We start from the raw sequence: 27,414 nt of genomic DNA on the forward strand, positions 1-27,414 counted from the left end.
CTGAAAGAGGTTACAGGGACGAAGTCCGCAAGAGATGTGGACAACTTCTTGTGAGTAATAGAGCAATACTTCCGAGTCAGAGATATCATGGATAATGCCACTAAGGTAAATATTGTTGCTACGTATTTTACTGATTTTGCTCTTTTTTGGTGGCGTCGTAGGTCTACAAATGAGAAACAATGTAGAGTCGAAATTGAGACTTGGGAGGTGTTTCAGAGAGAATTTAAGGGGCTTTACCTAGAGTATGGTGAGGGTGAGGCTCGGGCTAAGTTGTGTTGGCTTACGCAACAAGGCACAATTAGGGAGTATGTGTAAGATTTTAGTGAAGTGATGCTCCAGATTTTCGATTTGGGTGAGAATGAGGCATTTTTCTCCTTTACGAATGGGCTGAAGCCTTGGGCGAAGTAAGAGTTGCAACGTTGAGGGGTCAAAGAACTTACCAAAGCCATGACCATAGTGGAGTCCTTATTGAGCTTGTTTTGAGAAAAGACAAGTTTGAGTCTTCCAAGCCTAAGAAGAAGGGCAATGGTGGGGGAGATGAAAAAAGATAGGTCAATAACGATAATGGTGGTAATGAGAAACCACATTATAGGAAGTTGAAGCCCAACAACAAACCAGAGGAACTAGTAAAGTGCTTCTTATGTTGTGGATCGCATAAGATGCGAGATGTAACACCTTCTTACCTGACCCGATCACCGGGTCCAAGCAACAGGATATCACATTCATTTCCTGAGCAACTACCGTCATATACACTGTAATTAAATCATTAATAAATTCAATAATGTCATAAATACATACACACTATGATACACAATTAAACCCGAGCCTTAATCGAGTTTACGAAAGCTTATTTGTTGAGTCGAGCATGAAATAGGACCAAATTATAAAATATTCAAAATTCTAGAACAAGTATCAATACTCTAGCTAGGTACTGATGCCAAATTGAGCTTCGATGTTTGGAAAAATTGAATAAAAATCAATAATATTGATACCTCACATAAAGTCTCGATATTTTGTTCTGGTATCGATACCATTTTAAGGTTTGATGTTTCAAAAAAATTAAAGAAAAATCAGTGAAGTATCGGTACTTCTCCCTTGGTATCAATACCTCATAAATTAAGGTTCAAAATCTGCTCTTAGTACCTATTTCTTGCCAAACCATCATCAAACTATACCAAAACATTTTACCATTCCAAAACAACCAATTCAATATGTCACGAATTAATATCAAATATACCATTTCAATCCACCTACTCAATTATCCATTCAACCTGTCCAAATTCATACTATTTGACAACTACTAATCATCTACCTATTTTAAGCTCCATTCAACATGCCAAAACATATTATCATCATTTACTAGAGGTATACCATACCACAAATGCTAACTCTGCCTATGCATACATATATAAACTACCTAACTAGTTCATTTCATCCTATCACATAAAACATGTTACAATCACAAATATCCATTTGCAAAAGCATCTTGTAATTCTTCCATATTATATAGTAACTTAGTTACCAAAACTTTACATTCATAAGATTGTGCTGTAACGTTGGTACTCCCCATAGCATGGCGAAAAAAAATTATTATGACGATCATCAATCATGGATCCATATACAAGGAACGAATCGGGTTGAAAACATACATTTTTTATCTCTTTGTGCGATGCCAAAATCAAGTCGCAACAATAACGTCTTAGCCTCTATGTAATCCACCCAGTCAAGAACGAACAACAAAACTCTCTTGAACTTTTTTCAGAGAGAATTTTCAAAACGGCTGCTAGACTTTATTTTATTTTTCTGACAACTAACACACTATTAAGGATTCTATTCCTTTTTTATTAATCACCCATTATAAAAACAGAATAATTCTTTTTTTATTTTTAGAGAAAACTATGAAAGATACTAAAATGTTATATTCTTTTTAAAAGAATATTAACTTCCATAAATATTTTATTTTGACCAAAATTGTTATAACTATTTATCCCTATTTGTGTACAAAAAATTTGTACATATAATGTGTTCAATATTTAACTGTCAAATAATTAATTTAATTCATGTGACAACTAAACACAATACCAATTGTGTTTGGATTTTGTTCACTTTAACCATAGGATGTGACATTGTAGGCTCTTGTAACGTTAGTAGTAATACTAGAACATTTCTAATGTTATAAGCAATGAGTGGCATCTAGCAATGCATCATTGCTACCTAAGTTACAAGAAGTCGTGATTTGACAAAACCTTTCTATGATGAATTTTTCATGTATTTTATCATTTTGTCCTTTATATCTAGATTGGACTCAAGTCATGAAATAGTCACATTTGTATAATCCAATATCATATTTCTTGATATTCTAAGTAAACTAAAATAAACAAATAAGTGTGATATCTCATATCAACTTATTTGAACATGGCCTTGCATTTCTAGTATCACTCCATCAAGTGGCCTAAGATATTGCTCCCATTATGTAGGAGGGACAAATCCTACCTTGATCAATCATATTCCACTACATAGATTGTGACATACCCAACATCAGTCTTTATAGTACAACCTGTTACAGTAGACGTTTGACTGTACCAAAATATTCGACTTATGACATTGGGACAATGATGATATCAAGTCCGAGAACCGTATACATAGTTATCACTATGAGTAATGTTGTGACTATTACATAATAATCCAAGAAACATACTCACAGCGAGTCAGTCCAATATGTTGTTCTCTAACACATACTAATGTATTCATTTTGACATCTCTATGTCAATGACAACACTTTGTCATCAACCAACTACAATATTGAGTAAAAATTGAAATATTTAATGTGAGATTGAATGGTGTTGTATTGATAATTTTTAATTGTTTTAATTCCGTAGCTAGCGTCGTACCGAAATTCTTGACTAAAAGGGGGAAAAATATGTCGACGAGGAATAGCTCAGAATTCTTGGTTTGTATTTCTATAATTCGAATTTAATTATCAATTGTTGTATTTTGATTAAATGTTATAGTAAGTGATTGAGGTTAGAATTATTGTGTTTTACAATTGAAATAGATTGTCTTGATATGTGATGAAATTATATTGGTTGAATTGAATTGGAATATATATATTATGAATATATATATGTGTGTAAATGTGAACTTGTGCAAATATGATAATTGGATTTTTTTTTATATGTATAAAATTCAATTTTAATGCCCAAGTAGAAGGAATTTAGAACTACTGGGATATTAGTGGCATGCCATTAAGGAACTTTAGCGCGCTCTTTAATTATTAGCACATCAGTGCTCTCCAATTATTAGCACGTCAATGCTCTCCGATTATTAGCACGTCAGTGCTCTCCGATTATTAGCACGTCAGTGCTCTCTGATTATTCGCACATCAGTGCTCTCCGTTTAGTACATCAGTGCTCTCTGTATAGCACTTCAGTGCTCTCTGTTCATTAGTGCATAATAATGCACCTCTATATTTGTTTCGTATATCCGATGTGTTCTATAAAATCTGCTTTGGGCTAAGAATAAGAATATGAGATAGTGCATTGAAAATAGAATGTGAAAAATGATTGTGAATTGAAAATAGAATATGAAATATGTTGTAAATACATGGAATACACGAGTTATATACTTATGAATTGAATGTGGAAAGCTATTATATATAGCAAGTGATGATAATTGAGTATCGTATGGTTTTAAATGTTCAATTGTGCTTGACATTTTATTATACATATTTTATTATTTTATTTTTAAATATTCGGATTACAGAAATACCACTGAATTTATACTCAGCGTACGGTTTGTTCCTATGCGCAGGTTAAGTTAAAGCCAGATCATTGAATCAGCATCCAAAGCCGATTTCGAACTAATTGTGGTGGTGAACATTTCTTTTGGTAATTGCATGTACTTAGGATGTCATGTATGTCATTTTACCAAATAATTGTAACAAAGTTAATTATGACATTGGTTACTTTATGCATAAATATATGTATGTTATATTGTGATTAAGGAGGAATATGTTTAAGTTGTTATTTAAGTGGATATTAAATAAGGGATGCTAAGATTAAATTATGATGTGAATGTTAAATAATTATGTAATGTTTGTATTTGTATCGAAATGTTTGGTAATGCTCCGTAACTCTATTCCAGCGACGAATACAGGTTAGGGGTGTTACAAATAATATTTATGAACTTACTTAGCGGATTTGATGGTCTCGAACCATTTTTTCCGACACCACTGAAAAATCGAGTTGTTACATGGGTTATAGAAATACAAACTAAAAGCTCGCGTCACTCGTTGTTGTCTCTTGCCTTTCCTTTCCCTTTCAGCGATCCTACATTGTCTTTACCTAAGAATAATAATCCAGTAATAATATAATATCAAATTCTATCCAAATCACATTAAATTGCAAAGTCATACATATTTTATAAATTATTCAATTTAGTCCCTAAAACCGATATAGCTATGTCTTTCAAATTTGAGCTTCGATTTTAAAACTGATATCAATTACATCCTTCTATAGACCTCTATTATCTATAATTATAGAAATATGGCACCAATTTTGTAACACCCAGAACCCGTGTCCGTCGTCGGATTAGAGTTACGAGCCATTACTGATCAAAACCCAACTCAAAACTGTCTTTCATTTTATAATTTATTCATAAATTAGACTAATTCAATCACGAAATTTCATTATTTTTTTTCGATCAAATTCAAATAACATTCATTCACTCGCCCCATAAGTCATCTCATATATATATAAATATATAAGCACATAACCAATTAAAATCAAACATGCATCATTAATCAAATTACATATACCAACCATGTTTCAAAATTCAACCATATCATTATCATTTACCTAATCAAAATTTGATATCATTCAAATTCTTAAAACATTTCAAACATATTTGGTTATATATATATCATAAACCAAGCATATATCAAAACATCTATTCATACACATTTATTTCATTTCAATTTACTAACTATACTACATATTAAAACATAGGTAATCTACCCTGTTTGTACAGCTCTTATACATCAAATTGGGCAGCATATATATATATCAAATTGTACAACATTTTTTTACACCAAAATTTGACAACAAATATACACCAAATTGGCAGCATATAGACACCAAATTGGGCAGTATTTTTACACCAAAATTGGACTTGAATCGAATCATAACAATCCACATTTACAAATCCTACCACAAATATATATATATATCATGAAGCATAAATTTTTCCAACATGAACATATACCATGACCGAACATACAAAAAAAAAAACATAAACATCATTTCTAGCCATTTTCGCATGGCTTTATATTTACAATTTCAAAATTCAACCAAAACAAGTACTAGCCTATACATGTCATATGTTCAAAAGTTTAACTTTTATAGATACCGATAAACGAACGATAGTTTGATTGACTTCGCTGACGATCCCCGAGCCCGTAATTAACTTCCCAAATCTAAAAAACCGAGGAAAACACATATGCACAATAAGCTATCACAACTTAGTAAGTGATAAGCAATTAAACAATTTAATGACGTTAATAATTCAATAACAAAACCGAATAATGCAAACATATTCATATGTACATATTTGAGCTTGTAAAATTTAAATATCAATTATGTAACTATGAACCAATTTCAACTTGGCCGAATATACTTATCAATAAAAACGTACTTATTTTTCACTTTCAAATCATATACCCACTCTTTACCAAATGTACTCAATCATATATAGATGCATATAATTCACAATTACAATATCACATATACTTACCCTTTTGGCGAATATAGACTTTCATATACTTATATACTTTCATTTACCTCATATAAATTTTTCTTATCACAATTGAAGTAATCAACTTACCTTCATATCATGTATTATTCAACCATTGCATACTTGTACTATCATGTACTAGGGGTGTTCATTCGGTTAACCCGAAATAACATTAACCGAATTAACCGACCTTTCAAAATCTTTAACCGTTAACCGAACCAAATTTTTTTTCAAAAAAATTAACCGAACCAAAATTTTTTCGGTTAATTCGGTCGATTAACCGAATTAACCAAAAATTATATGTTTTTTTTATTTTTGGTTAAAAATTAACCGAATTAACCGAATTAACTGAATTACCCGAATTACCCGAATTAACCAAATTGAATCACTACATAATTAAATTATTTTTAGACTTTTAGACTTTAGTTTTAGTCTTAGTTTTAAAATTTTATTTTTATTTATTAAATTATTTGTAATTTAATTTTATGATTGGGTTGGGTTGGGTTGAATACTTGGGTTTAGATTGGGTTTAGTTGAATAGTGAGCCTATTTATATATTATAATTTTATTTATTAATTTTTTCGGTTAACCAAAAAAATTCGGTTAACCGACTGGTTTCGAACCAAATTAACCGTTAACCGAAAAATCAAAAAATAATTAACCGACCCCGATCGAAAAAATTCGGTTAACCGACCGATTAACCGAATTCGGTCGGTTAACCGAATTTTTCGGTTTTACCCGAATTTTGCACACCCCTATCATGTACTAAATAATTGGTCGAGGCCATAATGAAGTTGCACAATTAGTGCTTTTTCTCATCTAACCAAATTGCTCTCGGTATCGCACACTTAGTGCCCGTTATTCAACATCATCATTTTAATTTCGCACACTTAGTGCCTATTATTCAACATCATCATTTTAATTTCGCACACTTAGTGCCGTTCATATAGTCGTAGCTATTCCATACTCTCACACTTAGTGCTAAATATCGATAAATCACATTCACGTCTATTTCTACTTTCCGAACTAAAACACATTCAGCTATCTATATATATTTTTGCATATTTCCATTTCAGCATATATAACTAACATTTATTCAGAAATTTTAACATCTAATTGTTTATAAACTTATTTCGGATGTCGTCGATTGTTAAATCAGCTACTCGACCACTTTTGTCTTTCCCCAATCCAAATTCGATTTCTTTAATTCTTGATCTAAACATATTCAAATTAAGCTTATTTAAACATCATTCCATTCAATTTAGCCTAAAAACACATGAATTGGCAAATTACAATTTTTCCCCTAACATTTCACACTTTTTACAATTTAATCCTTTTTGTTCAAAACACAAGATACACAAAATTTAACTACACTCCTAATGGCCGAATATTCCTAGTGTCCATACAAGTCTATATTTTTCATTTATTTAGCATTTTAGCCCCTTGAAAAATTTATTTTCACAAATTAACCATAATTAATCAATTTCACCAAAAATTAAAAACAATACGTGTTAATCTAACAAATATATTTCATATTTCACCTACTAGCATCATAAAACTCAAGCATTCATCAATGGCACATTTCAAAATTATCCACAATTCACAAAATTAAGACATGGGTTTTGAAGAGCACGAAGCAACGATCTCAAAAACGTAAAAATTATCAAAAACCCAACAAAATACATACCTAAATCAAAGAATACAAGTGCCGAATCTAGCTTTCCTCTTTTCTTTCTTTTCTTTTGAAGTTTCGGCTATTTTATGAACATTTGCATGGTTCTTTTTATTTTGTGTTTTATTTTATTATCATTATACTAACATTATTATTATTTTACTAAGTTAACCTTTACTAATATGCATATATAACATATAATATAAGGTCATTCTTGACCATTACCATCCACTAACTTATATAGTGGGCTAATTGCATCATAGAACCTCCAAATTATAAAGAAAACAACAATTAGGCTCTTTCATAATTAACCACTAATTTTTATTATACGCGATTAAGCCCTATTCTCAAATTAGGCACTCAAACAATAAAATAAATTCACGAAACTTTCACACATGTAAATTCACACATAATAAACACAGAAAATAATATTAAAATATTTTTCAGACTTAGATTTGTGGTCCCGAAACCACTACGTCCGATTAGGGTCGAAATTAGGCTGTTACAAATTTTGAAATTTATGCACTTTATTCCCTATGTTCAAAAACTAACACTTTAACTTTACAATCTAGTCCTTTTGCACTTTTAAGCTTAAAATCTAACAATTTAGTACTAATTTCTTAAAGCATTTATTAATGACAACTTTTATAAACTTTAACAATTTTTCAAAATAATACATGGGCTAGCTAAATCAAGCTCTCAAGACCTCAAAAACATAAAAGTTACAAGAAAAAAAAACTTAAAATCATACAATAATGAGGAATAGATTGTATGGAAGCTTTAAACCCTATTTTTCCTCCTTAGTTTTCGGTGGAGAAGATGAACAAGGATGATGACAAATTTTTTTCTTTTAATTTTCCTTTTTATACCATTAATTAGGCTAATTAATCCTTCTTTACTTAATTAAACATTAATTAACAACTTAATTATAATTAACAAAGTTGGTGATGCAAGATTTCATCTACCACCGTTTGGCACAATTGGAAGGGTCCAATTGCTCAATTGGTTCTTCAATTAATTAAAATTATATGACGATTAACTTTTACTACTGTTACAATTTAGTCCTTAGACGTTAATTAACTATCAATTCATCATAATTACTAGACCAAAATTTAATTAACCTTAATAGTAACCTCATAAATATGAAATAATAATATTTATAGACTCAAACATCAAAAATGAGATTTCAAAACTACTATTTTCGACACCACTAACTTTTAGGTCATTGTAGTTTAATTAACTTTAATTTATTTAGTTAATTCACTATTAACATCACCAGCCACTAACACTTACCTTGACACGGTCTAATTTCTATTTTAGACTTTTGGTGAATTTCAATTTAAGTCCTTAAGCCATTTTCTAATTAAAAATCTATAGCGATTGAACTTTACAATGTAGTCCTTGAACCTTAAATAATCACTAATTTAGCTAAATTACCTATTCAAAATTCAATTCACTAATATAATAAGTTTGTAATTACCTTTTTTTTAATCTTTATGGGCTCGTTTTATGAAAATGGGATCCCGAACTTGTAATTTCTGACACCACTAGAAACCGGGTTGTTACACGAGACTTGTTAGATCAGGTGCCCTAAGTGTAATATTTTCGTCTATGTACACTTGTAATTTTTTTGAAAAGATTAGTTAATAAAATTATTCATGAATTACATTAATAATCTTTGTATATTGTCCTCACGTGGTTTTTGCATGTAAAGCAAAATATAAGCAAATATTAGCTCACTTGTTGTCTAATGTTTAACTAATACTAAGTGGTTTTACGTGTCCCCAAGTTGTGTAACTCTCTATAACCGTGTGGATTAAAAGTGACCATTTCCATCACGTCACACAGCCGTGTAGCTGGACTATGTAACATCTTATAATCGTGTGGCTTCAAAAGCTTCCTTTTATTTTATAATAGTAGAACATTATATATTACTTATTATTTTATATTAATGTTTATTATTATACTAGTTGAAATATGCTCTAAGTCCCTAACTTTTTTAACTCTCTTACTAAATTATATAATGCTATATTATATTATATAATATATTAATAGTTTATATGTATACATTAATGATTAAACATTATAATATCTTGTAATACTACATCTTTTACTATAATCTATATTATAATAATAGTTATATATGTATTAATATTTTTAATAATAATTTATATTATATTATTATTTTAAGTATTAGTAATACTAATACATTATAATATATTATTATTTTATGTATTAGTAATATACTAGTTTAGTATACTAGTTTAAGGTCATGTTAAGTAATCAATTTCTGTAATAGTTATATAATATATTATTATATTATTATCATTAAAGTTAAATTTTATAGATTTTAATAATTTTAATTATATATATTTATTATACATATATAATTATTATATTAAAAATATTTTATATTAAATTAATATTTTTAAAAATTATTTCACTTTATAATTTATCATAAAAATAATATTAATTATTTTTCCTATAAATAAAATTTTAATATAAATATGCAATGCTTATAAATACATTTTCAGAAAATAAAGAATTATCATTTATTTATATTTTGTTTTAAGTAATATCATAGAATCATATTAACTATTAGTGTCTATTATAGTTGTTCAATTATAAACTTAGTTTCTTCGAGCCTTGGTCGAATATATCTCAAGCTTGGGCCTTCTTGAGCTCAAGTTTTGTTGGGCTCTGGCTTTCTCTAGCTTGAGCTTTTCCGGGAACTAAAACTTTTTCGGATAATTGCGAGCTCTAAAGGAGGCCATCATTTTGCATCAGCATTTGGTTTGTAGCTGGATTGTGTGGCATGGCAAGGACTGTGTTAATAATCGACATTTCTCTAATAGGTAATAAGCTTCGCTGGTATGGTAGTAGGATGAGAGTACCCTTTGGTTTTCCTACATGCTTGTCTTCCATGGAGCAGGCTTTTCCAAAATCCTTTTGACACAGTCTTTTCGCTAAGGTTTCCACTAGCAGATAACTATCTCCAAAACTGCTTTGTCGAATCCATATTACTAACATTATTTTTCATAAGGTTCCCCGGGATTAGTAACATTATTTTTGTCAGATATCTAAGTCAATTAAATATCATAAATTCAATAAATTAAGTTTATTTTATTTTATTTTTTGCATTTAACAAGTAAACAACCGATAGATACGAATTCCAATATTCAATTTCTGCACAGGTGATATTACAACAATCTTACAGAAAATTTTGCAGATAATTAACTCGTGAAAATGATAAATACTTAGGTGATGTTGCCAAGGAGAAATACACCATGAACCTTTCTTCAAGAAGGCCAGTATGAACAAAGGAACAATCCAAAGTTATGTTGCTTCAACTTCTCGTTTTTTATTTATATATCCATGTTCGACACTCATCGATATCTAACACTCACACCCAAATTTCATTAGCCAAGATTCCAAGTTACTAACTCTAATTGCACCTCTCAGCATTTATACTTGGTAAAAGTATGAACAGCAACATGAATTAGAGTACAGGGACAAATTAATCGATAAGAATGATATTATACAAAGGAGACGAATTCAGAAACTTGAAGCACGGAAAATGAGTTTGGTAAGACATTCGGACGTAAAATCTGAGGTTTAATTGCTTGATAGCAGAGTCTAATTAATGTGAAATGAACAAAGTGAACAAAATAGATGGACAATCATCGACTACATGAATTCGGCAGAGAAAAGCAGAAAAATAACACATTCTATATATTAAATGTGCATGATACAAACCGGATTCTTCGATCAAAAAGTCTTCAACTTCATTTTGTAAACCAGTTCCGTCACTCTTTCATCTACAGAAAATTTTGTGAAAGCATAACTTAGTTTAAAGCTAAGGATTAGTAGATTAGGAGTGAAAGAAACAGTCAATTAACTAAAAGTCGAAAACTACCTGAAAATAATGTTGTCCCCTCTTCAAGCTGTGGATTATAATATGACACAAACACATTTGTTCTGCTTTGGTTCGATTATTGCTTTCTTTTCTGCACATAACCGAAAGATACAAATGTTACTTTATGGAATTGCACAGACTGAAGTTTTCAGACCAAGGAGTATTATTATTGATCTTTATGAAAAACTTCATATTATAGCTTCCAGAATTGCACGGATAAAAATTGTACCTTTTTCCACAGGAGGAGGTTGAACAACAACATGCATAGTCGTTACCCCACCGGGAATATCACAAAGAGGGCTTTGACACTCTCCCAAAGTTTTGTTGTTCTCCAATATTTTTCCAGCACTGATTAACTTGACATCTTTCACTGTCCTCGGACCATTTTCCTTCTCTGCCCGAAGTTAAAAATAGTATAATTCATCAGAATAAATGTCAATAAGTCTGAAATAAAATAAAATATGAGAGAGGTCTCATCATAAACGGGAATAACAAAAGAACATCAAGAGAAATCCAATGCCATTCAATCACAGACAAAAGTCGAGACTTCCCCTCAACCACAGTCCAAAACTAATACAACCGTTTCTTTTCTTCTGTTCTTTCCCGTGTTCACTAAAAGTAAGCCATTTTCCTTTTATGTGAAATGTACAGTGAAGTAAGAGCTAGATGGCAGAACCTAGTTCAAACAACGTTTTAGTTTAACTGAGTATCTGTAATTTATAATTAAAATGCAGACCAAATACGTAAAAAACACAAAGCACCTAAGAGAAAGAATCAAGAGAGTGAGACAGAGGGATGAAGATGAAAGCAGGTCAAACTGATAACAACAATATACTAGCATAAATCTTAAAAAATCATCTAGATCATCTCAGTTTGGAATTCAATTATAAACTGTTCAACACAAGTGCCTCATTCACCACAGTTTGGTAGCTACCATCCAACAGTGCCATGGACGCTTTATAGGCCGCACATAGAAGAAGAAAAAGGCATTAGTTTAAGTCTTTAAAGTAAAATTATTTACTTTTTCTTTCACGTTAGTTTTACTTTAGGTTCAGTTTATTTTAGGCAATTTTAAATTAGGGTTATGTTGTTTTATTTCCTTCGAGAAACATATTTTTATTTATGTATAACTAGCCCCTGTTTAAGGACCTATTGGAGAATAAAAACATAAGCAAAATTTCTATCTATATTTCAAGAGATCTAGGCCTCTCTCTAAACAAGTCCTAAAGGTTTCAGTTTCCCTTCAACAAGCTGATTGTTAGTCACCATAGGTCGTTCTAGAAATAGTGATAAAAGAAAGGCAATCGCTCCCAACATGCCCATTAATCGCCCAGTGACTTGATCTTATTCCCTGTTCTCAACAAACAGACACATTTCAAAACGGAAAAAGAAGGCCCTATGATGCAATGAAGTAAACCAAAACTTTTATGGTAAGTTGGTTTAATTTATTATTCTCGCCTACTTCATATGAATACAAATATCATTTATCCATAAAGCAAAAGATAAGAAACAGCAGTATCTATCACACTCTTCAATCGATACAAATTTAACACCTATTCATCTTATACCAGGAGAAGGCATGAACCTGATTTTAAGGTAATCGAGCATTTCTAATCCATTTACTGATCAAAGTATTCCGAGTACTCTGCTATGGAGGACTGAAATTTTGGTCTTAATAATGATTCTATTTTCTTGCATAGTTTCACATATCTGAAAAGCAAACCAGCAAGGTAGCAATACAAATAAACCACGAAAACATCGAAAAGTAATGTCATGAACATGATCCCATGATTCCCATCCTTCAATTCAAACCAAATGGAACAATAAAACAGTAATAAAAAACAATCATATAGTAAAATAAAGCTGAAAGATAGACTGCATAAATACATTAGCATTCCATCAAACACCTATGGAACTAACCTTTAGGCCATTGAGCAACAACACTTTCCTTCAAAGTTGCAACACTAGTAGCAGCAGGGAAAGTTTTGGGACCGATATCGGATCCATCTGTCAATCGAAACTTGATCTCCAACTGATCTTGTACACTAGCCATCTTCCAAAATCTAAACCCTACCCAATATGGAGTTATCCCCAAATCTATACAAAAATGTCAATCTAAATGACTTGCAAATATGCCAAGATTACTCTGAAGTGGTTGGTTTCCGATATTTACAACAATTAAACACTTCCCAAGAACTCTCAACCGGAAATTTCTGCAGAACTGAAATTAAAAAAGGCAAAAGAAGAAAAAAGAAAAGAAAAATTGAATTACATATGCAGGCGATCTATTTAAGGAAAAAAGAGCATAAAAAGTTAAAAGTTCAAGGAGTACATAGATTTGAATGATAGTTTCCAAGTAACCCAAATTGGGTAAATCCAAAAAGTAGAAACATCGAATAAGCAAAGATCCATGAATATGAACTATATATAAAAGAAAAGGAAAAGAAAATCCCCAAATTATAGTCTTTAAGATTGCAAAATCAGCTAAAAGATCCAATAATGGGTCACACCAAAACCAAATAAAAGAAGAAGAAGAAAAGAAGTGAAAAACCCTTGATGGGTTATCTTACTTGAGTCCAAAACTAATCTGGGTTGGCTGAAAAAGCCAAGCTTTGAAGAAGAAGATAGATATTAATGGGGCGGCTTTGATATGATTATATATTATTATAATTTATGAAATATCAAATCAACAGAGAGAGGAAGAAGAAGAAATCAAAAGAGAAATAAATCTGAACAGAGAAGGCTGTTTTGGAGTTTTCAAAGTCTTCTAAATCTGTGGTCAATGCTCCCATTCTTCCAATCTCCTAAGCTATGGAAATTTACACCTTTTTTTTTTCTTTTTGTCTTTAAAAATTAAAAAGAAAAAGAAAAAAGAGTAAGTAAAATATGACCTTTTTCTCTAATTTTATTACATCAATTTTTTTAACTTGAATCAAAATTAAGGTCCCTTGTTCATATAAAACAACTGATTTAATCAGGGACCTTTCATGTGTCTTTTGTTATTTGTTTCATTTATTTATCGGTAAAGATGAGATTTCAAATTTTAATGTAAATTTTCCAGTCAAATTTATTTTAGTCTTCCTCAATTTTAAAATTGAAGAAATTGGTCTCTAAAAAATTAGAGTAATTTAATTCCGAACAGATAAGGATAATGTACATGATTTTGATTGGTATAATAATGAATTTAGGTTTCAAAGTTTACATCTTTTATCAATTTGGTCTTAATTTAAAAATGTATCCATAACATTTATGCAAATGTTGAAGCTGATTTTGTTAAACATTTTAAAATTAAAGTGAAAATGATCAATTATATAAATATTGAAAGCTAAATTTATTATTATATTACGTATAATCATGAACCCTGAGATTTCAAAACTACTCTGAGGACTAATTCACTAAAATTAGAAACTGAAAGGTCTTTTTGCCAAATTTTTCCTAATTTTCAGGGAAAACAAAGACACAAGGAATCTTTCTTGTAATCAAATTCCAAAAAATACCAAACCTTTCCAAGAACACGAAGTTCTTGCTTCTTTGATTCACAAGAGATATTATTACAAAAGGAAAGATGTAACGATGGATTTATTTGACAAATAAATTAAACAAATGAGTAGAGGATCCACAGCCATCTCCATACAGAAGGGAAATGGAAAAAAGAATATTTCTGCAAATCTTTTAAATGTTTCTCGTCAAGTGTACATAACAAATACTGAGATATATTATAATATACCCTAAGAACAGGTCCCCAATTCATGGGAGCTGTAACAAAGCAATCTCCATAATCTATGTTCTAAATTTCAACAAAAATATTTCAAATTCAAGTAAAGAAAAAAATTTATGGGGAACTAACAAAAATGAAACCAACAGATTTTTTTTTCTTTTTTTTATATAAAGAAATTGGAAGGAAAAATGAAAGGAACAGTCTGAGTTTGATGTGGGAGCCTTTCCAAATGAACTGCTCAAGCCATTCATTGTCTTCCTACACCGGCGACATCAATGGGGAACACATCTGAGTCTCGTGTATTTTCGCACCTTATTCCGAACACAAGCAATATAAGCCAAGAACCCCCTTGCAGGAAGAGCAATACGTGTATCCTTTTCCCACACAAAAAAAATAAACATTGATCGATTGCTATGTTACAAACTGAAAAAGAAAGAATTTTCATGGTCGTGCTAGAAATGCAGGTCCTTTCCGGCTAAGCGTTTTTTGAGTGATGACAGTAAATCCAATCCTCAAAATTGTTGCCCTCTTTGGCCCAATTTTTCACCCACCTCCCCCCCCTCCCCCCTTACCTTTCTGAAATAGATCTTGATATAATTTTCAGGCTGCAATAAAACACTCAGACTTGGTAGTGTCTCTTCTGAGTCTATTATATCTTCCCTTCTAACTCCTCTAACCCCGTTAACTACAATTCCAAAATGTGGCAGTTCCTAACAAAATCATTGGAGTAGTTTACATACTTGGTCCAAAATGGCCGAAGATGCTCGAAGCCAATCTGCAGCCATGGTTTCGATTGGCCGTTGTAATGAATAACTGCAGCTCTTTTCGCTTTCTCGATATTGGTCTTAGACTGGTAGCCCAAGCCAAGCATATGCCATGATGGGTCAATCGGATGAATGTGGCCTTTAAATGCAATTAAAGCAGGTGGCAGAGTTCCAAGCTTCCACATTGTTAGGTTTGACTTCAGGTTCTGCCACAAAGAAACCAATAATCAAAGTAAATGAGTGAAATAAACTCTTTTTTGCCAACCAAAATAATAATAATAATAATAATTCCGACCAAAATGGGATTTCTTGTACAGAAATACTGCCCTTGCACAAAATATAGAAAAAATGAAGCCCATCCCAATATAAGATCAGTAAACGTAAAGGAAGGATGACAGTGATGATATTCAATTTCGAACAAAGGTACGGTAAAATTAAGCAAACAGTCAGGAACATGAGTAGCCAATAAGTTACCTCTTTCAGCCAATAATGATATGTTTCTCTTATATTCGTCTTTCTCCAAGTGCGGAGATCAAATATATTCATCCCATAAGCCCATGCACATTCATCAGGATCCAAATGCTTAGCTATAAGGGGATGGGAAAAATTGAAGTAGTTTCTGAAATGTTTGGACATCACCCACTCATCCTCACCTTTACAAGTTTCAACAGCTCCATTAACCTTTCCCCATAAGTCAATCTCCCAAAGAGGAGATAAATCACGCTGAATTACAATGTCGTCGTCTAGAAAGACCACTTTGTCAAGGTTTGGAAAAAGCTGATCAAAAACCCACAATCAGAAAGCATATTTTGGGAGGAAAGACGGTGTGTGTAAAAGAAATTACCTCTGGTAAATATATCCGAAGATGGTTGAGTAAAGATATGTACTTTGGACTTCTAGCCTGCAATTTTGAAGCGAATGTTCGAGGAGTAGTATTGGAGAGATTTGCCCCGGCAAGATGATTGCCATGATAATAATTTCGAATGCCATGATGGTTCTCTACAGCTTCAAGCACGGGAACATTCTCTAGTGTTAACCAATCAAACTGGTGAACCCCTTTCACTTCAACTATTGCAGGGGATACAGGGTTTAGTGCGAACCAGGCGTGCATACCAGCATATGTCTTCTTATCTGTGATGATATGGAAGACAATCTTTTCAGGTCTCAGAGATGACTGAACAGCAGAATTGACAACTACCGATGCAGCCAATATGTTGTCCGTTGACAGGACGAAGTGGTAGTAAGAGTTGTTAGAAAGCACAGGGAGGAGCTCAGGAGAAGGCAGTTGTCTGCGTGCATGAGCATTGGAAGAATATTCATCAGTTAAACGCAGAGAAAGACAGTACAAGCCTTTCGGAATGGAACTTGCAGCAAAGTGTTTGTTCATCAGCTCGGAAAATTTAGATTCCCTAATTTCTCTTTCGAGTTTCTCCATCTGCACAGAAGAGCCAAATTAAATAGGAAGTTCACCAAACTTTACAAATTTTGAGAAAACTAGAATTCATACCGACTGTATATGGATATTTGTATTTCTGATCACTTCCTTACACTTATCAAGATGCAAATATACCCAAAAAAGTAAAGAAGAAATTTCATTAAAAAAGAAACAAAATTAGAGTCGGAGCTACAACAGATAAAAAATAAAATATAAGCCAGTAGCAGGTACGAAAAAGACATCTTGGCACAAAGATGATCAACTTATTCTAGGCACAATGCAGCCTGATATATTCTTCAAAAAACTTGAAATCTTATACAGCCCCAGCCTTTAGTTTTCCTAAGGCCACCAACATGAGGCTTTAATGTCACTAGCACTAAAACTTATCCATATCAAACAGGATGATGATTTTAGTGCAGTTGAAGCCTTGCAAACAGATCATGCATGCATAATGTCAACCAGACTGCACTTCATATATCCATTGAAGGCCAGGAATAGGTTAGTACCTAGTATCAGTTAAGCAAAAGATAAGCATTCTACAGACGTGAAATGATTAATGTCCCTAGCTTTCACCAATTTTGCTCAAAGAAGCTAGACTCTTTAGGTTTCTTCTTCCCTATAATTATTAACATCACCACAAATAATCGTACAAAGATGCTATGGACATTCACAAACTTCAAGAATTTTGCTTTTGTTCCTTCTCGGTTGCAACTTATAGAACTTGTCGTGCTCATGAATTATATAAATAATATTGAACCAAAGTAGAAATTCAAAGATCGTGCTTGAAACAACTACATTTTTTTGGCTTCAATAATTGATTTGATCTCTTCCCAAAAAACTTGGGTTTAAGGCTTCATTAAAAAGACAAAATGGAGAGAAAAAGGAGACAAGGGGAAGAGAATGAGGGAGGGTAAGATAATAGATCTAAACAGATCATCTTATAGACATTAACAAATTAACAACTTGGAAATTTGACACTCCTAATAGCATTTCTGTCTCTGAATTTTGATTGCATCCAAGTTATGTACCAAAAAAAGAAGTTATCTCCAAGTCCATTATAACAGCAAAAGTTGGCAAACACGAACATGCTTTTCATAGACAAACTGAAGAGCTTGTTTGTAACGCTTTAGACGTCCAAAAACTAAAAATTGATAACCATATGATTATGTGTCATCTAGAAGCTGAAGCCCGTAATCTTCTTTAGTTCATTTTTCAGAGTGTCATTGGTGATCCCGTTTGTTCTCGAAGCCCAAAATACCCAAAATGCAAAATACCATCTAATTTATGCCCACTTCCATAATATACAGCCAAAGGTCAATGAAACCGCACAAGTAAAACAAGCATTTAATCTAGGAACTTCTAGGTCTAAATCTAATATAGTAGTGAGAAGAAAATGTTTCAAAACCTATTCAAAAATCAACCCAAGGGGTCTAATATATTAATTCATGTAATGAAATGAATTAAATATCAACCTTCAATCATGTTAACAAAAAAAAAAAAAAAGAAGCAATAAAGTAAATTAAAAAGTAATGTAACATGATTGTACCATTGCTCTTAACATGAGAGCGAAGGTCTTTGCATCATATTGATTATTCTTCATTTTAGAAACAAGTTGATTAAATGAATCTGGAAGCTTTATACCATCTGGGATTTCCTCGGCGTTTACTTGATTGAGGATCTTATAAAAGTCCTTAACTAGTCTCTGCTGCACCATCATCATAAAAGACCAACTCAATTTAAAAATCATAAATAAATTGTTGACCACAAGAAAAATAGGAAAATTGGTTCCAGTATGGAGAGAAAGGATATTTACCCCTGAATCATCAACTCTACCAAGAAGCCTCGGTCCTAACCGCCTACCTAAACAATCTGGGAATGGTAGAACAAATAATAAAAGTCATGGACCTGATGACAGCATTATGAAACAATAAAAGAATATACCAATCTAGTTACCTAACTTGGAATGCAACATGAAGAACAGACCTAGTTCATAACTTAATGTAGTCAAATTTATCGATACAAACGTTGAAATGTACCAGAAGAATAAATGAACATGATCAAGAACTACGATTACACACAATAAATCTCAAGCATCAATTAAGAATTTGGGTTTACTGGTTCCATTCGATTCCCATGGTATTTCCATCAGGAAAGTAAGTGCTCAAAACCATTAGATTACATGCATAAATAAACTTTTGAAAACAGAAAGATCTGGTTCCAAGTTGAGCAATTCCACATCAGAAAGTGGAAATTTTTTTATGTAAACAGAGACCGAGGAGCAACAAAAAATTTATCTAGCTAGTTCAATTAATTTGACAACCTAATCATTTATTGCTTAAAAACTGAACTGCAGTAACGAGATTCAGATTCAACCAGCAACATTAGGTCAAAGAAACAAATTGACAAATCCATTTTTTGTTATCCTTGGATCTTATACAACTGCAAATAACTTTTTCAATTCCAGCAAGATGAACACAATTTACCATCAACACGCATTACAAAGAGATTTAGGTAGCAAACCAATCATGCCACATTACAACCACAAATCCAAGTCCATCTATAATGCAAAACAAGCCGTATTAACCAATGAACTCAGTCCTGAAACAAAATCAGATCAACAGGAATCTAAAAAAACGGAGCATCATCACATCAACCAAATGAAATAAAATCAAAAGTACCTCCCACAGCAAATCAAATGCATGACCAAATCAGAATCAGGAGAAACTAAGATTCCAAGAAAAAAAAAAGGGAAGTATATAAAGGAAACGAACATCATATGAAGATAATAAAATAACCAAATATTATCCAATTAGCTCCATCAACACCCAAATCAGATTATGATAAATCCAAATATTATCCAATGCCTCATAATATCAATCAAGATCAAATGCATAACCAAATAAACATGAACAGAGTCCGAATCAGGATAACTAAGATTTCAAGAAAAGACTAACAGATAAACAAAACTAACATCAAATGTCAATAACTATAGAAAACCTACATCAAATCAGCTGCCACCCGCATATAGAAAATAACCTCACATCAAATCCAATAAAGATCTATCAGAAAACAATAAAAAGAGAGCAAAAAAATCATAAAAAATTAAAAAGTGCATACCAAATGAGGAACACTTGTTGACACCTTCAAGGGTAACAATAGCAGTAAGAATGAAGACGAAAGGCAATAAGAAAGCGAGGATTAGAATGGTATGGAAAAGGGTCCTATATGAAATGTGTCGAGCTGCCACCTTGATCTTCATTAAGTCAATAAACCCATTGTTGCTTGATATCGTTAAACTTCTCATGCTAGGCGAGACGTGAAGCTGCATCCTTGTCTATGCAGCCCCACCACACCTAAACAACTCCACTGTACCCCAAAACACGCCACCCTTGTTCTTGTTATCAAATCCCGCTCCTCCACAATATCCCTCGCTGCTCGGATCTGCACCCAATCCCACTCCCACCACCATCAGATCCAACGCCTTCCTCTTCTTTCCCTGATTCAATCTTTAATTTCTTGATCTGGGTTTCCTTCTTTGTTTTTCAGTTGGTCCTTTTTACAAAGACCTTCACTGCATTGAATTTTTTAACACCCACAAAAATTTTGGGTTTTTTTTTCCTCTTGATTTCCCCCCTTTTCTTGATTTTTTTTAAAATCAAAGAATTAAACTTGGGGTTGTTTGAGATCTGGGTAATGGTTATTGAAGCTCTCACATAGATCAAGAAAAAAAATAGAAGGAAAAAAAAAGAAGAGGAAAACAATGGGAACCTGGGTCCTTTTTGTTTTAAATTGTGTTGAAAAAATGGGTTTTTTTTTCTCTTTCTTTTTCTGTTCTAATCAAGCTCTCTCATTGGTGCCGGTGGATCAGCTCATCTAATTTACTTTCTTCTTTTATAAAAATATTAATTTAATTATAATTTTTAAAGAAATGAGAATAATTAACAAAAAGAAAAACAATAAAAATGATAACTTTGATTTTGATGAGTCAATAACGTGTGGGCTTAGAGAGAGAGACGAAGGTGGGAGATTTTGACCTTTGAGAGAGAGATAGGGAGAGGAAGCAAACCAAAGCTAAGCAAAGGGATGATCTTTAAACCTATATTTAGATGTTTTTTCCTAAGTTTGTGGGCAAGCATTTACTTTATTTGTGGATGTTATCTTCTTAATTTCACTTCAACAAAAATAAACTTTTTGAGTTTTTTTTAATCTCATAATAATTATAAAAATAGTATTTCCTTTTCTTAATATTTATATTTTTAAACTTTAAGTAGGGAGATTTAATTATAACATTTTATTTACACTTATATTAAAAATAGATTTAATAGTCTCTCCTCAACCCATAAACATCCTCGTGCGTTAAGAATAATACTCATACCAATAGAATCAGGCTCGATGAATTTTTTTTTTAATCATATCTCACAAATTAAACTATAAAATATCAATATGAAAAGTGAAAATAACAAAAACTAACCTTGTTGGATATTTTTAACTTTTGTGAATATGACTTAAATGATTGCGGAAGTGAAAAGTTTGTAATAAGTTGTAGAATTTAACCAATTTTGATGAAAGAAAAATATTATATTAATGTTTCTTTTATACCCTTTTTACTATTACCTTCTTCTTCTTCTTTTATTAATTCATAAGAGGTTTTTTCTTCTAAAAATCAAAATCTAACTCAAATTTAAATTAAACATTTAAAAAATTGATATATATATATTAATATAAAATTATATTTTTTAAAATAGTTAAGTAGATTTTTGACGGGTCGAGCAAGGATCAAATTAATTTTACACACTATTAATATATTAACAATCATATTTCATACTCCATTCATGTAGATAATGCACGTCGGGTTTAGCATAAATTATATTTTTTAGTAGTTTTATGAACTGTTAAATATATATATATATTAATATAGACAACATTTTAGATTAATATGATAGAGATATCGGATCGATTCAAAATTAACATGCATAACAAATACAAATATATTGATAAATTGAATTATTAAAATATTAATAGTATAAAAATATAAAATAATTTAAATATTATATCTAATCTTTATGCCATTGCTTAAAGTAATAAATATGTCTTTATCATGGTATAAGTTTGGTATAAAAACATCGTAATAATCTTGGCCATAATATTTGTTCAGGTTGGTCCATTATTTGTCATGAACTAAATTATGATTTATGATAAATAATGACAGATGTTTTGATTGTTAAATGTTGAATGTAATAATAATTAACAATAATAAAAGAAAATTGAGAAAAATAATTAGATGAATAAGGAAAGTGATATATATGACGAGAAATTATCTCATTTAATAGTATAAAATGGAAGTTTTAGACACTACAAGCAAATTGACAAATGTCTTTTAAAATATAATAAAATATTAAAAAGTAAATATTTAAAATAAGTGACATATGTCAATTTTTAAATCCGCTTATGGGATAATAAATAAATATTTAATAAATGGCTGATGTATCAAAAACAAGATTTTATATAATCTTTAATGTCTTAGTTATCGTCTGGACATGATATATTAAAACATGACAACAAAAATACAAAAATATAAATGTTTTAAATTTTATAAAAGTAAAATCTGTTCATGAGCTACGTTATTCATCCGAGCTTAAAGGTCTGTTTGAAATTTGGAAAGGTTTGGACAAAAATATTATGCTTGAAAATTAGATTTGGGCAAAAATAGTAGATTTGTTTAAAATATGAGTCAGGCTCAAGATTAAACATTCAAAACCCAAACGGCTTTTAAATTTGTAATGTTTTATGTTATGTTATTTTTTATATATTATGTAATTTACAATACATAAAAATCAAATCTATAATAATATATATAATCTACTATAATGTAAACATTAAAATGTTAAGATAATTAAATATAAAATTTTAATGAATAAAAAATATATAAAATCATTAAATATTAAATTAAAAATAATATGGGTGGATCTAAAATGAATTTGAGTTAGCATTTTATAAATATTGATGGATTTAGACAAAACTTTAAACTCATATTTTAAATCGGACCGAACTTGAATAATCATAAAATATATTAATATCATACCTAAACTCAACTCACGTATCCCTCTGTCCATTATTGACCAAAACAAAGTTTTGGTCCATATAATGCAAAGCCCCCAACATTGCTTTAGGTTTGAATTTGACAAGAAAATAAAGCTAAAAAGTCGTAAACTGGGTTTAAGATCACTTTAAGGCATCTGAATTATCAAACTCTTAATCGAAAAGAAAGCTCCAAAACAGAGTAAGAAAGTAGAGATGGTGGGGCATGTGGAGACACATAAACATTGTAGGGTCAATTCCACCCATAAAAATAAAATAAAATAATCTATATTTTTAAAAGTATTATATAATTAGAAAATTAATCAAAAAAATTGTAAAATGAATTATTTTATAAAACCTTAAATCGTAAAAATATATTTTTATTTTTTTAATTTTTTATATTTCACACATACTCTTTAGAATTTTTACAATATAATTAATCAATCTTTCGATCCTTTTATGTGGATCTCCCTAATTTGATAACAATTCTTCTTCTTCTTCTTCTTCTTTTCAATATTTATTGATTAATTTCTAGAAAGTTAGAATTGCGGCTAACCTTAGAAAGTTAGGATTGTTTTTTTCTTGTGATAGATTGGGATTTTTTTATGTAAGATTTAGTTTTGTATTTATTGAAGAGTTTGGGATATTGATTTTGTACGAGATCTTTAACATCTTGATGAGCAACAATTTTTAGAGGTTGTTTAATACAAATCATTGAAAAAATTAGGAGCGATTGTATTTATAGTCTTGAATTTCTTGAATATAGATTAAAATTTAACATTTTGTTCGAAATAGTTGTTGCTAGTGTGATTATTGCGGATCTTGTATTTGAAAATTAACATATTGCATCCTCGTAACATATTACTAAATGTTGGCTTCATGAAAACTTGGGGTTTAAAGCTTAGTTTTATTTATTCTAAATGTTTAATAGGAATGAAAAATATTTTATAAGAAAGTCTAAAAGTGGAGTAGAATATTTTCTAAAAGAAATGTTTAGATTTATTTGTTCTAAATGTTAGCTTACGTTGATTTTGTAAGTTGATAGAACAAGTTGGGAAAGATTTTTTTTTTTTGCAATGAAAATTATGAAAATCATTTGAGTAATTGAATTGAAGATAAATGGATGAAAAATTGTTCGATTACATATGTTGAAAAGATATTTTTAACTACATTGACAAAGAGATGATAATTCAACGATTTTAACATATCAAAAAACATCGTGGACAATTAAAATGAAATACACATTATTCAAATTTATTTGATGTACATTTCTTTTAGTTATTATTTTTAATAGTTTTGTAATAGTTTTACATTTAACCAAATATATTGATTTATCTACGAGTAATATTATGCATTAGTTTATATGGCTTCTATAAATGTTTTAATTTTTAAAAATAGTTGACCCCACAATCTAAATTTCCCCGCTACGACCAAGTTTAGAGTTTGTAGTTACCTAATCAGCAACACTTCGTTAACTTTCAACCAACAAAAAGAAAAAAGCATGTGAAATAGCTTAAAGAACGTGGAATATCATGTTCAATCCCATAAGAACTATATCAATCGACGATATCAATCAAGTTGAGTTGAGATGAGTGATTAGGCTATGACAATCAAACTTAAAATAATACATGATCATCCATAATCCTTAACTAAGAAGCATGTTGCTTGAACCTTGGTAGAAGTTGCGGGGACAAGGTTGAAGACCCCAATGACCAAACAACCAACATGGTCACAATAGAAAACACTAGTGCCAAACATACCAGAGGCAAGGTAAAAGAAAGCACTAAGAATTGAAACCAATGGCTTTTGCCATTGAGCTAGAGATCATACAACTAGAGAGGAACCCGTAACTATATCCGCAAGGTCACCAAGGTAAATGAAATCATGAAGCAAGTGATTCCACATCGAGTCCAGGTCAATATCAAATCCTTCAAAAACAAGACAACTTCAAGCCTTCCGGAAAGGCTAGTAAATAATATTGATAAGACTTTTTAATAGAAAAATCCAAAAGAAAGGGAAAAAGTCACAATATAGTTCTTACAAGATTTGAAACCTAGGAATCCTTTCCCTCGAGATTTATAGTTGAACATTGATGCTCCTCTTATAGCCCTAACAAAAATATAGAAAATGAGAACATTTTTGATAAATTCCATTTCCTCGCCACATCTCATGCAAATATTTTCTTTAGTAGCCATTTCATTTTGGCATTCTCTTCATAGAAAGTTTTTAATCTTTGGAACCATATGAATCCATTAAATGTTTCCATCTATTATAGCAAAATGTGTTGTTATGACCGGAACCACTTAAAGTTGGAGAAGGGAGGAAGCAAGAAGAAAGCAAATGGTACTCGGATTGAGTATTGTAGGATCTATCTCTTGAAGAAATGCTAAATAAATTTATCACGTATCTCAAGAGAATCAATTGGTATTTTTTCTATGGCTTTGTGCTCATTATGGTTGAACCATAAGTGCAATAGTGTTGGAACATTGGTATGCCCTGTGGCACAACGAAAAAAAAAAAAACCTCCAACGATCACAATCCATGGAGCCATGTACGAGGAATGAACCCGATTGAAAAAAAAATTAAAAAATATACCTTAAAACAATTTGAAAAGAAAGCAACATTAGTATGGATTTGAAATCACCATCAATACGAAAAACCTCAGCTACAACAAAAATGTCTTAACCTCTATGTGATCCATCCGGTAGAAGAATGATCATAACACTTTTCAAACTTTTCAGAAAGAAAACACGAAAACTTTTTACTAATTAAAATGATATTTCAAGTAAACCAATAATTGAGATAACCTCTTCCTTTTATTCAAAATCTCATATTGAATAAAATCTTTCCATAGAGAAATTTAAAAGATCTTCCATAAAAATGTGATATCCTTACCATAAGGTTACCTGTAACACCTCCAACTCGTATCCCTAGCCGGAACCGGGTTACAAAGCATTATCGGAGTTTACAGATCAAACAGACAGAAATCTCAAACATTTTATATCATCAAAACAAGTTATCAAAGCATAATTTTAATCCAAATTATAAACTCTCCAAAATAGATCTTATAACTTTATTTACAATCAAACCACAAAATAACTAATATTTAGACACTCTAGGTACATACCGACACAAAGAAATAAGCATCACCATATTTGAGTTCGGGATCGTTGTTAGATGCTGAATCAGCGATCAAACTTAAGTACTTAACCTGCGCATGGAAAACAAAACCGTACGCTGAGTAAAAACTCAGTGGTATTTCTATAATCTGAATTTTTTTTAAAAAATAAAACAATAAAATATGTATAATAAAATGTTAAGCACAATTGAACATTTAAAATTACGCAATACTCAATTGTCATCACTTGCTATATATAATACATCTCCATAATGCATTCACGTATCATTTAAACAATGGTACTATCCATTCCACAATCAATTTATGAATATATAACTCGTGTATTCCATGTATTTACAACATATTTTACATTCTATTTTCAGTTTACTATCTCACATTCTTAGCCCAAAGTAGATTTTATAGAATACACCGGATATATGAAACAAATACAGAGGTGCATTATTATGCACTAATGAACAGAAAGCACTAAAGTGCTAAAAAGAGAGCACAAATGTGCTAAACGGAGAGCACTGTCATGCTAGTAATCAGAGAACACCAACGTGCTAATAATCAGAGAGCGCGCTAAAGTTCCTTAATGGCATGCCACTAATATCCCAGTAGTTCTAAATTCCATCTACTTGGGCCTTAAAACTGAATTTTATACATATAAAAAATAATCCAATTATCATATTTGAACAATTTCACAATTTCACATTTACACACACACACACACATATATATATATATATATATATATTCATAATATATATTCTAATTCAATTCAACCAATATAATTTCATCACATACCAAAACAATCCATTTCAATTGTAAAACACAATAATTCTCACCTCAATCATTTACCATAACATTTAATTAAAATATAATAATTAATAATTAGATTCGGATTATAGAAATACAAACCA

At 30.8% G+C, this 27,414-nt stretch overlaps 2 protein-coding genes and 2 long non-coding RNA genes across 6 annotated transcripts; all 4 read right to left on the reverse strand.

Moving 5' to 3' along the window:
- Window positions 1-5,031: 5,031 nt before the first annotated feature.
- LOC128040473 (uncharacterized) lies at window positions 5,032-7,552 on the reverse strand. The gene is made up of 2 exons (XR_008195044.1): window positions 7,478-7,552; window positions 5,032-5,473 (listed from the first exon to the last, which is right to left on the reverse strand). It is a non-coding gene; the product is annotated as an uncharacterized LOC128040473 (long non-coding RNA).
- A 3,504-nt stretch (window positions 7,553-11,056) lies between these two features.
- Window positions 11,057-14,201, reverse strand: LOC105780520 (membrane-anchored ubiquitin-fold protein 1). Of its 2 annotated transcripts, XM_012604904.2 has the most exons (5): window positions 13,949-14,201; window positions 13,299-13,599; window positions 11,608-11,772; window positions 11,379-11,469; window positions 11,057-11,280 (listed from the first exon to the last, which is right to left on the reverse strand). In XM_012604904.2, the coding sequence occupies exons 2-4, from the start codon at window positions 13,429-13,431 to the stop codon at window positions 11,414-11,416; spliced, it is 354 nt and encodes a 117-aa protein (XP_012460358.1). In that variant the 5' UTR covers window positions 13,432-13,599; window positions 13,949-14,201; the 3' UTR covers window positions 11,057-11,280; window positions 11,379-11,413. The 2 variants fall into 2 exon arrangements, with proteins under 2 accessions (XP_012460358.1, XP_052485647.1); XM_052629687.1 differs by lacking the exon at window positions 13,949-14,201 and having other exon boundaries at window positions 13,299-13,929.
- An 821-nt stretch (window positions 14,202-15,022) lies between these two features.
- LOC105780011 (probable galacturonosyltransferase 13) lies at window positions 15,023-21,173 on the reverse strand. 2 transcript variants are annotated; one of them, XM_012604071.2, is made up of 6 exons: window positions 20,413-21,173; window positions 19,109-19,164; window positions 18,842-18,997; window positions 16,705-17,295; window positions 16,335-16,637; window positions 15,023-16,066 (listed from the first exon to the last, which is right to left on the reverse strand). In XM_012604071.2, exons 1-6 carry the CDS (start codon window positions 20,621-20,623, stop codon window positions 15,782-15,784), a joined length of 1,602 nt encoding a protein of 533 aa, XP_012459525.1. In that variant the 5' UTR covers window positions 20,624-21,173; the 3' UTR covers window positions 15,023-15,781. The 2 variants fall into 2 exon arrangements, with proteins under 2 accessions (XP_012459525.1, XP_012459524.1); XM_012604070.2 differs by having other exon boundaries at window positions 18,842-19,000.
- A 3,971-nt stretch (window positions 21,174-25,144) lies between these two features.
- LOC105779328 (uncharacterized) lies at window positions 25,145-25,486 on the reverse strand. Its single transcript, XR_001128965.2, has 2 exons — window positions 25,415-25,486; window positions 25,145-25,338 (listed from the first exon to the last, which is right to left on the reverse strand). It is a non-coding gene; the product is annotated as an uncharacterized LOC105779328 (long non-coding RNA).
- Window positions 25,487-27,414: the final 1,928 nt, after the last annotated feature.

Source organism: Gossypium raimondii, chromosome 4 (assembly GCF_025698545.1).
Source record: "Gossypium raimondii isolate GPD5lz chromosome 4, ASM2569854v1, whole genome shotgun sequence".
Taxonomy (NCBI): Eukaryota; Viridiplantae; Streptophyta; class Magnoliopsida; order Malvales; family Malvaceae; genus Gossypium; species Gossypium raimondii.